Genomic DNA, 13,578 nt, shown 5'->3' on the forward strand with positions numbered 1-13,578 from the left:
ATAATGAAGAAAACAAGGGTAAAATATTCAGATTAGAGTTTTCCCCTTTTATTTCAATTCCAATTCTCATGTTATTCTTTATATTTTTTGTCTCTTATAAATAAAGCATTTATTTATAATTGATTTAAACAACTAAGTTTTTCAGTTTATTTTCATTAATTAATTAATGAGGATATGGAAAGAGTAATTAATAATCTTACCTTTTAATTTAGTCTAGACTTTAGCCACACATTATTGTTTTAGCTAGTCTTAGTCTTATTTTAGTAGTCAATATATTGTCTTTTACATAGACCGTAACCCCAAATAGTTAAAAATAAATGAAAAATCCAACCAGTAACAAGCAATAATGAACTTAGAATTCAAGCCTACAATTCCGTTGAATAATTGAGTAAGTTTATACATGATAATAGTTGCGCGGTCTAGTTACCAACGCCGAAGTTATTCGTGTCACTTTGGGTCCAGAAGTTGAAGCAATACAGGAGCACGATTCTAAAACTTCACCTATGATTTTCGTTTCAGTCTTCGAATAATTTTCACATGTATATTCGTTGTTGAATAGCCAAAATTTTCCTTATTTGAAAGCAATAATGCAACGCACTTAAACATATATGAGTTTCAAAAATTTGTGCTTTGAGTGAGATTTCTCACTCAATGGCGGTTTATTCATGAGTATGAATTCAAATTAGAACTGAAAAACTTGAAGTAGTTCCTCGATACTTTAATGTTAAGGACATGGTGTCGACTATATTTTAGCTTAATGCTTTGACTCTCATAGTATTTCATTTATTGATTAGGTATCGATAATAAATGACGTAAATTGTTGGTAAAAAAATCCGATAATTACTAGCATGTTTAAAACAGTAAAAGCATAAAATGATAATATGAATAACAAAGAAAACTGCCACATTTTTGCTATCTTTTTACGTGTACATATAATTAAGTTAAATAGATAAATTATTCGCCCGCCAAAACAACTTGAAATTGAGCGCAGAACTCAAAGTGGTTACTTGACACTCGGCTGCAAGTTGCAACGAGGAGGTGACAGTATCTGTTGTAACTTCGTAGTTGCATTGCGATAAGCCCACGTACGAAGCGTGAATGTTCGCAACTTTGTTTCTCATCAACTGTCGCTGAATAAACAATGGATAGAAACGAATTTCCGAGTGCGCGGGTTACAACTTTGAAAATAGGATACTTTTTGGAGTGCGGTTTTGTTCAATTGGAATCTCCTCTATTTTAGTAGTATTAAATAGTATTTATATAAATCTGACTCATGTATTGTAGTTTTCACAGACCATTAGTACTAATTTCCTGTGAAATAAAACTTCAAGGAAGCCAGACGTGTATGACGCATATACAAAACAATTCAAATTACATGTATATTTTCAATGTTATACATATATACGTACATATATCTAACTTTAAAATTAATAAGTTCTTCAACACAAACCGAGCTCTAACAACTCGCCAGGCATCGCATATAAATTTACTGAGGTGCTACATGATTGGATGAGAATTCTCTTAGAACACGGAATCTCCGGGAACACATATCTTTTTAAATACCTTTTACACGTCTATTTCTACAGGAACACACGAGCGATGTTTCGAGTTTGTGCAATAATATTGCAATTCGGGAAGATTTATTTATTTAACTTTGAAAATATGTATAAAGTTTAGGAAACTAGCAGTTTCCCTTAGCTCCACCTGCGGCAAATGTATCGGGTGCATCGTCATAAAAAACTATCACCCCAATTCTAATCTCTGTTGGTAGAAGTTGGTAGAATGTTTTAACTCGTGTCATCAACTAAACTAAATATATAGGGACAAATGACACAGATTGAGTTTGACCCAAAGTAAGTTAAAGAAACTTGTATTGTAGGATACTAACTCAACGATACTATATTCTATAACATATACATATATAGATAAACATCCAAGACCCAGGTCAATCTGAAAAAGATAATTTTTCATGTTGACCTGACCGGAATTAAAACCCGGGACCTCCAGTGTAGACATTTATGATTCATTTAGTTGATCAATCAATTTGATTCATCATCCATGCATAATGAAAAATTTTATTTAAAAAGGCTAGTGAAAAACATATAATTTATTTTTAGAATCACAATCAAAATCAAATCATTTATTCAGAAATTAGGCCTTCACAGGCACATTTTCACGTCATATTCTAAATTAAATGATGTTTACCAAATCTACAAACTACTAGCATTCGGAACGACCACTGCTGAGAAGAAATTCCGAAAGAAACTCATTCAAACAGTGTTGGTCCCTATTATGCCAGAAGAACTTAAAATTTTTTAAATAAAAATTTATGTAGTTCTTAAATACACCTATATATCAATAGCGACTGTTACTATCAACACTAGAGTAGCCGTTAGAACCAGAATTAATACTAATTTTTATATCTAATGTTTTAAGAAGGCAATACAAACTGTCGACCCACTATTAAAATAACTATGACAACTAAAACCATTTTCAATGCGAAAATTTTAAAACCCAAATTTGTGTTTGTTGTGCAAGATGAACAATTTTTCGGTATACCTTACTATGTCTCACGATTTAACTTCGATAACTTTCTGTTACCATTCGTTATCAGAGTTTTAAAGTAACAATTTATCTTCAAATGCTGCAATGGATACTAAAACTTATGAAACTATTTAAATTTTCAATATATCATGTGATCTTGGAAAGTTTTCCTTTTTTTCGCTAACCGTTTTTAAAAATTTCTTCACATACATAATGAAGTAATTTTGAAAAACTGCTAGTGAAAATCAATAACTCAAAGTATGCCGATGAAGAACACATGTACTTATTTGACAAATTATTTTTGGGTTGTTTAAATATCCAACATTAACATTATATTAAGTCAAAGTATTGTCTACTCCAAAATCTTCACGAGAGCAAAGCACTGTGATGCCACTAATAAAAAAATGATAATAAAAACAATTTCTTTTAAGACTGAAAAATGTAGCTCCTGGAAAGAAAAAGAAAATAATTAAGTTGAAAGATACCTCGTTTGCCTGTTATGCTATAAAAAATTTATGAAACAATACAATTTTCGTTCCTAGGAGGCGTAGAAGTCCCAGAATTCGGGGAGCCGATAACGAATCTAACGGTGCCAATCGGACGAGACGCCACCTTCGAATGTATCGTGGTCAATCTTGGCAACTACAGGGTAAGTGGAACTTCACTTGACAATAATCTAACACTTGACAATACTCAAAAGTAAAGTCATGTTGACTTTACTTTTGAGTTAGTTTTTTTTTTTAATTACCAAGCAGGCATGCGATTCACTTATACCTGAAAATAAATGAATGAAAAATATAATGAATATAAAATATGTAGAGGTATACAATTTCGTGATCATTTTCTAATGTATCAGTTTATAAGAATCAAAAATATTTAGTACTTATTATATATAGATTGGATAATACAGCCATTATATTTATTTTTGTATTCCACTATCAATCATTATCTGGACTAATGTCTTTTGTCATGTGTTCATGAAAAAAGACAAAAGTGTGAATGACCCTAATACCATAATTTATTATAGATTATAAAATACCTATCCGTCATTTTTTTATTTTGACTGTTTTAAAAGTCTTATTTAATAATTTTTTTTTCTTGTTGAAATAGAACTCTAATATATTTTTTAAATAATTACCTATCTAATATTTACTTATTACTTATGCAAAGGAAAAACATTAGACGTTCATATGCATTTTTATTTTGATTTTTTTTTAATTCTGTTCATAGACATATTTTGCCATTACAATAAATGACAAACAATTTTACAATAAAGTATACTTAAGTATACAACGTTTGCCAGTGTAATTGAAAATTCAATGGACACGTTACGATACCACAAGTATAAATTCCCTATCAGATTGGGTCAGTAAAGTAACCACACTCGTTCTACGAAACTGAAATTGCATGAATGGATTGAAATTCTTTTGATATCGATATACCTACTCGTATATGGACGGACACACCTAGGACACATTCTTACACTATGTAAAGATAAATGTTTATTTAGCATTTAACCAAAAAATTTGTACAGATAAAATCGAACTCTCTTCCTTTTTGAGTTGGGAAACTCAGAAGTACTCAGAAGAAGAGGAAATGGGAACGACGTATAGTTCCCATTTCCTACGACATATAGTTCCATCCAAACATCACTCAAAATCTTTTCCAATCCAGGTGGGCTGGGTGAAAGCAGATACGAAGGCGATCCAAGCAATCCACGAGCATGTGATCACCCACAACCATCGAGTCACGGTGTCTCATAGTGACCACTCCACCTGGTATCTTCACATCAAAAATGTCCAGGAGGAAGACAGGGGGCAGTACATGTGCCAGATCAACACTGACCCGATGAAAAGCCAGGTGTGTTACCCTTAAATTCTCCTTCCTTACTAATAGGGTATCAGAGAACAGGGTACACAAATTCAGTACAAACTCCACCCTATTACTATGGAATAAAGACATATGGTCTACATAGATGCCGTGAAGTCAGGTTTGGGAGCTACCATGAAAATTAGAGAATCATATAGCTAATTGGTCTATAAAACCAATGTATATCTACTAAGTTTGCAGGTTTATATTTTTGAAGTCGCTAATAGTGACTTCTATAAATGCAAATTTAAGGTTCTAAAATTACTACGATTGAAGAATCCCTGATCTCTTTGGGATTAACCCCCAATATTCGTTTTTATATTTTAGTTGACTTTTCTTTAACAAAGGTAAGGTATTCTTTGATCCAATTAATTCTCAACGAGTGGCCCTATTTTTAGCATAGTATCTTGAGCCGTGAAAGTTAAAATATATCCAAGGATGAAAGTTTCACGTTGATAAAAAATGTAGTTGAATTAATTTCTTAAAATATAAAGTGAATATTTTAAGAAATCCCTGTAATAACTAGGTATTATGATTGCATATTAATAATTCCGTTCTAAACAAAGCATTATCATCGCGTAGTGCAACAAATCTGCTTAATTAAAACTGGTTCGATTCAATTCCAAAGCGAGCAAGCAAGTAAGATAGTTTAAGTTTTTCGAATTCCCACTGAAATAAATGCTTTTACGTCAATAGGAGGGAGTCTACCATGAAATATAAAACACGTAGCATCTCATTGCGTCTAAATGTTATCTTATTTGTTACACGAAGCTTATACTATTTGGGAAAAAAGACATCATGTGTACGTTAATAACATACTACGTGGTTCATGGTAGGCCTTTGCTTTGTTTAACTTAACGTTGCTGCCCAAATTCAGAACTTGAAAAATTCGAGATATCCTCTTTCAGACTACTTACATTTTTGGAAAGCCACAGTAGTTCTAGTAATTGGATTATATTTACCAAAAAAAAATTGCCAATAAAAAGTAACTGCAAACCGACTGTGATTAACTGAACCCGTGATGTGATTTGTTTTAGGGTAGCGAACTATATTTTGCAACTCGATTGCAGTACACCCTTGATTTCGAATCAACAAACACTAAACTATACCATAAGCAATTATTGAAACAGTTGTTTATAATATTCTACATCCACTTTAAATATACAATACCATTTTAAGACAGATGCTGCAAAAGGCTCTCCAAATACATATTTTGAATTCGAATTTTCATTCGCTAAACTTCAGCTGACAGTTCTAAGCGATTCGCCGACTCGTTGCGCTTCCAAAGGAGCCGATGTGAATAAAGGGAATTTGCCGGCATGCACGTGACCTCCATCGGTAAAACCCACTATAATCGATACAAGTTTAGCCGGTTGGTATGTTGCTTTCAATTCGATTTCCAAGATATCTTAATTTGCAATACACTTGTAAAAGTTAAGAAAATCAGTTTTCTTTTTTACCGTTTCTTAGAATCGCTATTCGTGTGCTAATTTTTGATGTCAAAATATACGTTTAGGATGTTCTCATCCTATAATTAATTCGCTTGATATTTTGATAACGATACATTGTTATTTTCCTTGAAAAATATATGATGTCGGAGATAGAAAATAGGTACAATACTGAAATTGTCAAAAGAGACCGATCGCTTGATCATAATTGAAATAGTTCACTAAAACAAGAATACCTACGTAACTTATCAATATCATCAAGGATATCTCAACTATAATAAATACAAGGAGAGAAATGAAAAAAAAATGTTAACTCGAAAAGGTTCCTATATTTATTTTGGGTAGTATTTACAAATGAATGAATACCAATTCCTCTCTACAGATGGGGTACCTAGACGTGGTGATCCCACCAGATTTCATTCCCGAGGAGACTTCGGGAGACACGATGGTACCCGAAGGAGGCACAGCGAGGGTGTCGTGTCGGGCGCGGGGGGTGCCCTCGCCCAGGGTCATGTGGAAGCGGGAGGACGGCCAGGAGATCGTGGTACGAGACAACACTGGTGCTAAAAGCAAAGGTGAATTTATATTAAAGAATCCTTTACACTGCATATTATATATAACATATGGAATCCTAGTGTACCGGAAAGTGATAATGTTGCTTGAAAACAATGTATATTTTTCTGTAATGTTAAATAATATTTTTCTTATACTTTTGCAAGCTAACAAGTTTCTTAAAAAGTTTTAAAAAGTTTCACTCGTAAAGAAATACCTACATCATTGTATTGCTTTCTAGATAAAACTACTTGATTCCAGGAACTACTCCTACGACTACAACTTGTTGTTATAACCTTAAAGAGCTCGAAGCCTTAGGAGCTCTTAAAAATCAAAAAAAATAAATTTCTTTGATTAGTTTTAATAGAGAAGTTGATAACAGAAAAACATTTGCAATTAGTAACCAGTTATCTATAAAATAAATTGTCAGATAAAATTATATTGAAATAAAGACTTTCTGTCTGAAAATTACCTGAAGTTCTAATATTATTTTACAAATTGTCGGAATAGAAAGCGACTCCATCAAATAGCCAAATAATACAGCGATAAAATCAACAGAGAGCACGCCAGGCCATGATTGAAGGCTCCAGTTCCTTTGTTATGATGGCTTTAGGATAATTATAGAAATTGTAGCGGTTTTGATAAATTATCACAATAATTTTGGTGATATAGCTATAACAATACCTAATTTGCACAATATAAGATTAGGTAAGATGTATACCCGTTTATCGAATGGATTGCAGAAACTTCTGAATGTCGTCATTCATATCATGAATTCATGATTTCTATCGATAATGAATACGTGTCAAGTTCCTGTTTCGGATTCCCGCTAACTTTATCAAATAATAAAACATTATGTAGTGAAACACCAAGTTTATTTATGCCAAAATTAATTGAACACGAATAATGAATCCGAACTACTCAGCTCTGAAGTCCGAACGGTTGCAAAATATTTCATTTGTCTTAGTATATTTGAATAGCGCACGGACGCCATTGTTTTTCCGAATATGTATAATACGAGTGTCTGTGTGACCGCATTTGTGGCGCCACAATGAGGAGCGGCGACCATTCTCGGGATGAGTTTCACGTCCAGTATTGTTTAAAGTTTCTCGTAATTAGTACAGTTCCGCGTTGAATAGACTCCTAGGACTTATTATGCATTCCCTCAGACTATTTTAATAGTTTATTGAAAGAATCCATAAAACTCATTAATGTGTCAAAAGAATTTACCGTTAACAAACGATGCGAGTCCACGAAACATTATAATTTTGTTCTGATCAAGTAATTTATCATTGTTACTATAAGGTTGCTTATCAAGACGTCAGCTTATAAGTCCATTATTTACATTGTAACTGAAAATAGGCTAATGTGTTCACAGTGTTAACGTACCAAGGTGAAGTGCTGAAGCTGTCGAAGATATCCCGCTCGGAAATGGGGACTTACTTGTGTATCGCCAGTAATGGGGTCCCCCCGACGGTCAGCAAGAGGATACACATTAGTGTACATTGTAAGTGATATTATAATGCTACTTATGACAACGGTACTCATATAGGTGTTTGACATTTGCAGTTATAATGGTAACCCTAGATAGAAGTGTAGGTAGTATTAAGCCTTTCATTAGAAGCAATACAAGATATAAAGAGCTGTGAAATAGATGGCAAAGTAACTGCAGTATTATTGGGTTATACACATAAATATTTTGAATATAATCTCGTGAAAGAAATCAATTTTATTATAAATGAATACAATGAAACAACAAAAAAGCATCTGCCCATTTTAACAAGGGTTTAAATAAAGTCCTCTGCCGCGTCTGTCTGTCTATTCGCGATAAACTCAAAAAATACTGCATGGGTTTTTATGCGGTTTTCACCAATACATAGTATGTACCTGAGGAAGGTTTAAGTGTATAATTTGTTATTTTTTTATCCAAGCGAAGCCAGGACGGGCGCTAGTAAAATATAAAAGGATTATTTCCGATTGCTTGTTCCAATTAATTCCAAGAGTTACATAAACCAAAGTAATCAAACCAAAACTCTAAAATATGTACTGGTTAAATAATATAATATTTTCGAAAACGTAACCTATAAATATATATTTTGATATGTTTGCTAAAGCGTATTTATATAGGCCATAGTTTTATTTATATAAATACGTATATAATTACTTAAAGACGGTAGACTCGGAAAATTAGGGACAGAATCAGAAATATAATTAAGCAAACAATTATTCTATTTTTATTAGGGTCTCGTGTAGGACGATAACTATTATGTCAGGGGTGTTTCTATATCTTTTCGTTTAGTTCGAAATATCCATAGCCTGGGTATACTACCAAATTCTGTTTTTTCAGATAAACTGATTATTACTTTATCTAATAAATATTCATTGGCGAGATTGCTTCTACGCTGAAATTAATAACGGGAAAAAAATGATGCGTATTTTTTTAATCCCAGTTCACCCTGTCATACAAGTACCGAACCAGCTGGTGGGAGCTCCTCTGGGCACCGACGTGACTCTCGAATGCTACGTTGAATCTTCTCCGAAATCGATCAACTACTGGGTGAAAGACCCTGGTGAGTCCAAACAACTTTTAATAAGAACATTACTAGCTTTTGATTAAGTTGAAGTATCTCCGATAAAAGCGAAACAAATTATAAGGCAGCCATAAAACTCTAGGTGTCTGCACAAAGTTTTTACATTTTTCATAAAACTTCGCCTCGGAAAGATGAAATTCTAATATTGAATTTGAAAGCAAGTGTTTTTAGTAATAAATTGTTTGGCAGGTGAGCTGATAATACCCTCGGAGCATCACGAGATGACAGTCAGGCAAAAGTCTGTATTTGAAGCTGAAATGACGATGACGATTAAGAACATTCGTAGAGAAGACTTAGGAAGCTACATTTGCGTGGCCAAAAATTCACTCGGGGATGTGGAAAGCAAAATTAGATTATACGGTAAGATATCTTAGCTAGTAGTTTATTACGGATTCAGTATGACCTTTCCAATTCATTGTTGGCTCTATAATCACTATCCGATTAGAGTACAGTAGGTTTTTTTGTAACATGATATGTTTCTCGCTCTATATGAATTTTTATGTTTGATATTCATTTTTAGATATAGATTATATTATATATACTTATACTAATAAGTGGATTCAATGTTAAATATTTTCAACATTTCAATCAATATTGTTTCTCAGACTACATTAATATTATGATCATATTCGACAACAAACATTACATTACAGTGACATTTGGTCACTCATCCTATGATAACTAGCTTTTAACTCACTTTTTGTTTATCGCGTTCCCGTTTGTAAGCCGACTCAGTTTCATTATTTGTATGCTCACAAAAGGGAAATAAAATTCCATACGAGGTAATAGAAAATAATTCACTTATATATAATACATTATTAATTTGCAATACTTTCACCAGAAATCCCCGGCAACGACAGGCACGTGTACCAGTACCCAGAGGCCACGGCTGAAGAAGACTACGGCACAGAGGTCTACGACGACGCAGACACAGACATCAAAAGCAACCGCGTCCCCGACCGAGCCAACAAATGGTATGCAAACGATGGTAAAACAGTTGTGGCTATCACCAATGCTGGCCACAAGATGGCGGCTGCAGTCATTTTTCTGAGTTATCTGATGATTATCCTGTAATCAATAGCCAAACCTTATGATTATTATATTCAGGTACTTTTTAATCGTTATTGTTAAATTCTATTTGTACAAATGTTTTACATTTTATCAAGGCAGTTAAAACACTATTTTATCATCATCCGCCTACCCTTCTCCCACAATATCAGGCACCGGTAAAGCGGCATATAAGTGTTATTCACTTTCTTTTTTTTTTGTCCAAGAATAATCCAAATGTGTATATTTTTTTTATTAAACACAACTATATCTTTTATTTTATTTTGTATTCCTTACTATATTTTAAAGCTGTTAGTATATACTCCATAACCGTGTAACGTGATAATAACTAGTTATAAACGATGTATATAGTATATTAGGCAAATATCGAATGCATTATAAGATTACATTATAAAAATGTCATATTAAAACATACTTCGAACACTTACTGTTAATAAATATCTCTCGAAGTATAACAATGTTTATTGAATGTGCCATGTAAATTGCTAATATTTTAAATAGAAACATCTCTATACCATAGAGTTTTTATTGATCGTGAGTTTTAAAATGTAAATATATTTATCGTTTAATGTAAACTGTTACCAATATGAACTTTCAAATACAAACAAATATACTTGAAAGGTTACGGCTTTGTATGACTTTCAACTTGTTTACAGTGCTTGAACTTCATTTGCAACTTATATTGGTGGATTAAAAGGAAAACTTTTAAAGTTTTACTTGACAATTCAAGTTATTGTTTCTAAGGGTTTGGCTTCACTTAGCAGACAGTGGCGGGCTGACATAGCTGTTCTATGTATATTGGTATACTGTTATGCAATACCATACTCACATCGGACTTTATATACCTATTTGCATAGAGTCTGTTTATAAAAAGTAATAAATTCATGAGGGTGCTATTTCAAGCTGGCTACACTGAGTGTTTATCGACCAATCTCAGCCATATTTGGTATTGCTATGGTAAAAAAAATAGTTTGTTAAAAATCCGTTTTCTACTCTTTAGACTGTATTTGATACATACCGTTATGTTTAAGTGAGGTCGAAGGTCTAAGGGAGGGTTGTACTCAACTTTGACGATTACTTTAACGTGCGCAGAAAAACGTAAGGTATGCCATTTTGTCTAAACGTCAGCGGCGCACCGATAAAAATCAAAGTCAAATTTGACAGTGCCACTCACCCTAAACGAAATTTTCGCAAAGATACAAATATTTATAACAAGTAAGTATACAGTTGCAAATGAAGTAATTCTGCATGTTTCTAAATAGCGTAGTAAAATATGTCTAACTTCTTCCAAAGAATGTACGTTACCCGATCGTTACAAAAAATAAAATCAGAACATGTAATTATTTTTGTGTTTTGTTCTCTCTCCTAATCTTACCAATTTAATATAGTGGAATGTGAAACAATAGATCTGTCAATCCTCAAAAATCTTCGTTCCAATAAATACATAAAGAAATACCTAATTAAAATTAAACTGTTTTCCATGATATTAAAAATTATGAAATATGCATGTGCTACCCTACTTTTTGAAGTCGGTGCCAAATATATATTTATTTGGTATTTGGTGAAAAATTATTTCACCCTTTTCAGTACAGGTATCAAAATACAAAAGTAATTGAAAAGTTGAACTTTTGATACTTTTATAAACATACATATATGTAAGTTGTAGCATAGGAAACTGGTACAACTGTTGCTCTTCAGGCAGATTATAAAATTAATTAAGGTCTTTACCATTAACGGAAGTTTGTTCTCAAATGCTATGGGAACGGTGGCCTTTACGGAGAAGACTGTACGCGGTAAGTGTTTATTTATTAATGTACACAACATAACAAATATAAAACTTACAAATAATACAAACACAAAATAAAAAAAATCGAACAACGACACCAGTTGGATTGACTCACTCCGTCTAGATCAAGCAGCCTTTGCAAAGTGTTTTCCACAAAACCAACAAACATAATACAACCTATCAGAAAAATCTAATATATTTTTATCAAAAATTCAATATATTAATGAGCGTGTGGTCTAGGGGCCCACTTCTTGAAATTCTATAAACATTTTATTTTTATTAAAAACAAAATATACCGAATGTAATGTAACAACTGCAATGCCCGATTACTCATAAAATTAATTGATACGTTTATTCTATTGCAATAAAAACAAAAATGTTTGGAAATGTTCCAGACATAAATGGGCACATGCTGGAACAGCGATCTATTTGCTAACAATATTAGAGCAATCCCCACTTGATTACAGTCACGTAAAGCACTAGCAACAGACGGCTGGAATGTCCTAGCATCAATCTCTTTTGTTTTTAACCTCCAGCACAAACAGAGGAGTGTTGAGGGTCGTTGGAGTATAGTACTGTAACTCAATATCATCGGTACCGCACTGCAGTAGTAGTGGTCAGAACTAATGTATTTTTTGGAAGTTGGGACAACGAGGAAAAATAATAAATAATTAACTTATGGATTACATATCTTCTCTCAAAAAATTGCTATCTCAATTAACAAATTCTAAAAAGTTCTTAGGTGATTACGGCTTCGGTCCCATTGGGTGCATTTACACGGGAACCACAGTCCGTAAATCTCGCGGTTCAAATCGCCTAACGACCCGACATAAGTATGACATGTAGGTATATCAGTATATTTGTCTTTCGCATCGAACCTTCCTAAAGCATGTACCAGTTTTGATATGTTTTTTTTTTTAATGTAAAGTGGTATTAATCGAATTTTTAGCCTTTAAATTTATAATTTATCCATGTCCATGTTTAGATTGGCCGTAGCGAAACTATGCTAGCGCGGAGAAATAATGGGGACCATTCAACTCTTCTACTAGCTTAAATTACTGAGCATGCTTTATTTTAATAAATGTGCTGTTCTGGAAGAGTTATGTTTTTTAAAGTACCAGAAAATCAAAACTACTACTACTATCAAATCAAATGATAAGAAAAAGATGTTGTTTTATACATTAAATAAGATTATTTCTTAAGGTTTGTACACTTATCATCAGGCAATGATAATATCATCACTCAAAACATGCGCCAGGTTTAAGGGCTAAAGGAGTAGTTTAAAGTATATTTTTTACATAAAAAAGTGTCATTTATTTCACACATAATGGAAACACTACTTTTATAAGGCATAACACTAACATATAAATTTTAGGCCATCCCATTATTTAAAGTAATTTTAATTAATATTAATGTCTCTCAGTCTGTTGATGCCCGTAAATTAAATTATAACTTAATTGCTTGACGTAAAATGCAATTATGCGTGCGTAAGTTAATTAAATTAATGAATATGTTGGAAATATGTGCACTGTGATCAATTGTTTATTCGTTCGACCCCTCGAGACCCCGTGTCCTTTCACAAAGGCCTTAAAAGCCCTATCATTAAATTAGTTACAATCGTTCCAACGAGAACCGTAATTACAAAATAATTCTTGAAAGCAGTTTTACATTTCAAAATTCTAATATATTAGTATATTCCATTAACCTTTACATCAATTAA

At 32.7% G+C, this 13,578-nt stretch overlaps 1 protein-coding gene across 1 annotated transcript in view; it reads left to right on the forward strand.

Moving 5' to 3' along the window:
- LOC128678953 (lachesin-like) overlaps positions 1-11,415 on the forward strand; it is a 60,943-nt gene extending 49,528 nt beyond the window's left edge. The window contains exons 3-9 of the mRNA XM_053760849.2: positions 3,087-3,193; positions 4,219-4,404; positions 6,244-6,436; positions 7,792-7,920; positions 8,864-8,983; positions 9,194-9,364; positions 9,846-11,415. Coding sequence (XP_053616824.1) covers positions 3,087-3,193; positions 4,219-4,404; positions 6,244-6,436; positions 7,792-7,920; positions 8,864-8,983; positions 9,194-9,364; positions 9,846-10,078 — 1,139 coding nt within the window. The 3' untranslated portion in view covers positions 10,079-11,415. The remainder of the gene's footprint in view (positions 1-3,086; positions 3,194-4,218; positions 4,405-6,243; positions 6,437-7,791; positions 7,921-8,863; positions 8,984-9,193; positions 9,365-9,845) is intronic.
- Positions 11,416-13,578: the final 2,163 nt, after the last annotated feature.

This window comes from Plodia interpunctella, chromosome 2, assembly GCF_027563975.2.
Source record: "Plodia interpunctella isolate USDA-ARS_2022_Savannah chromosome 2, ilPloInte3.2, whole genome shotgun sequence".
NCBI classification, from domain to species: Eukaryota; Metazoa; Arthropoda; class Insecta; order Lepidoptera; family Pyralidae; genus Plodia; species Plodia interpunctella.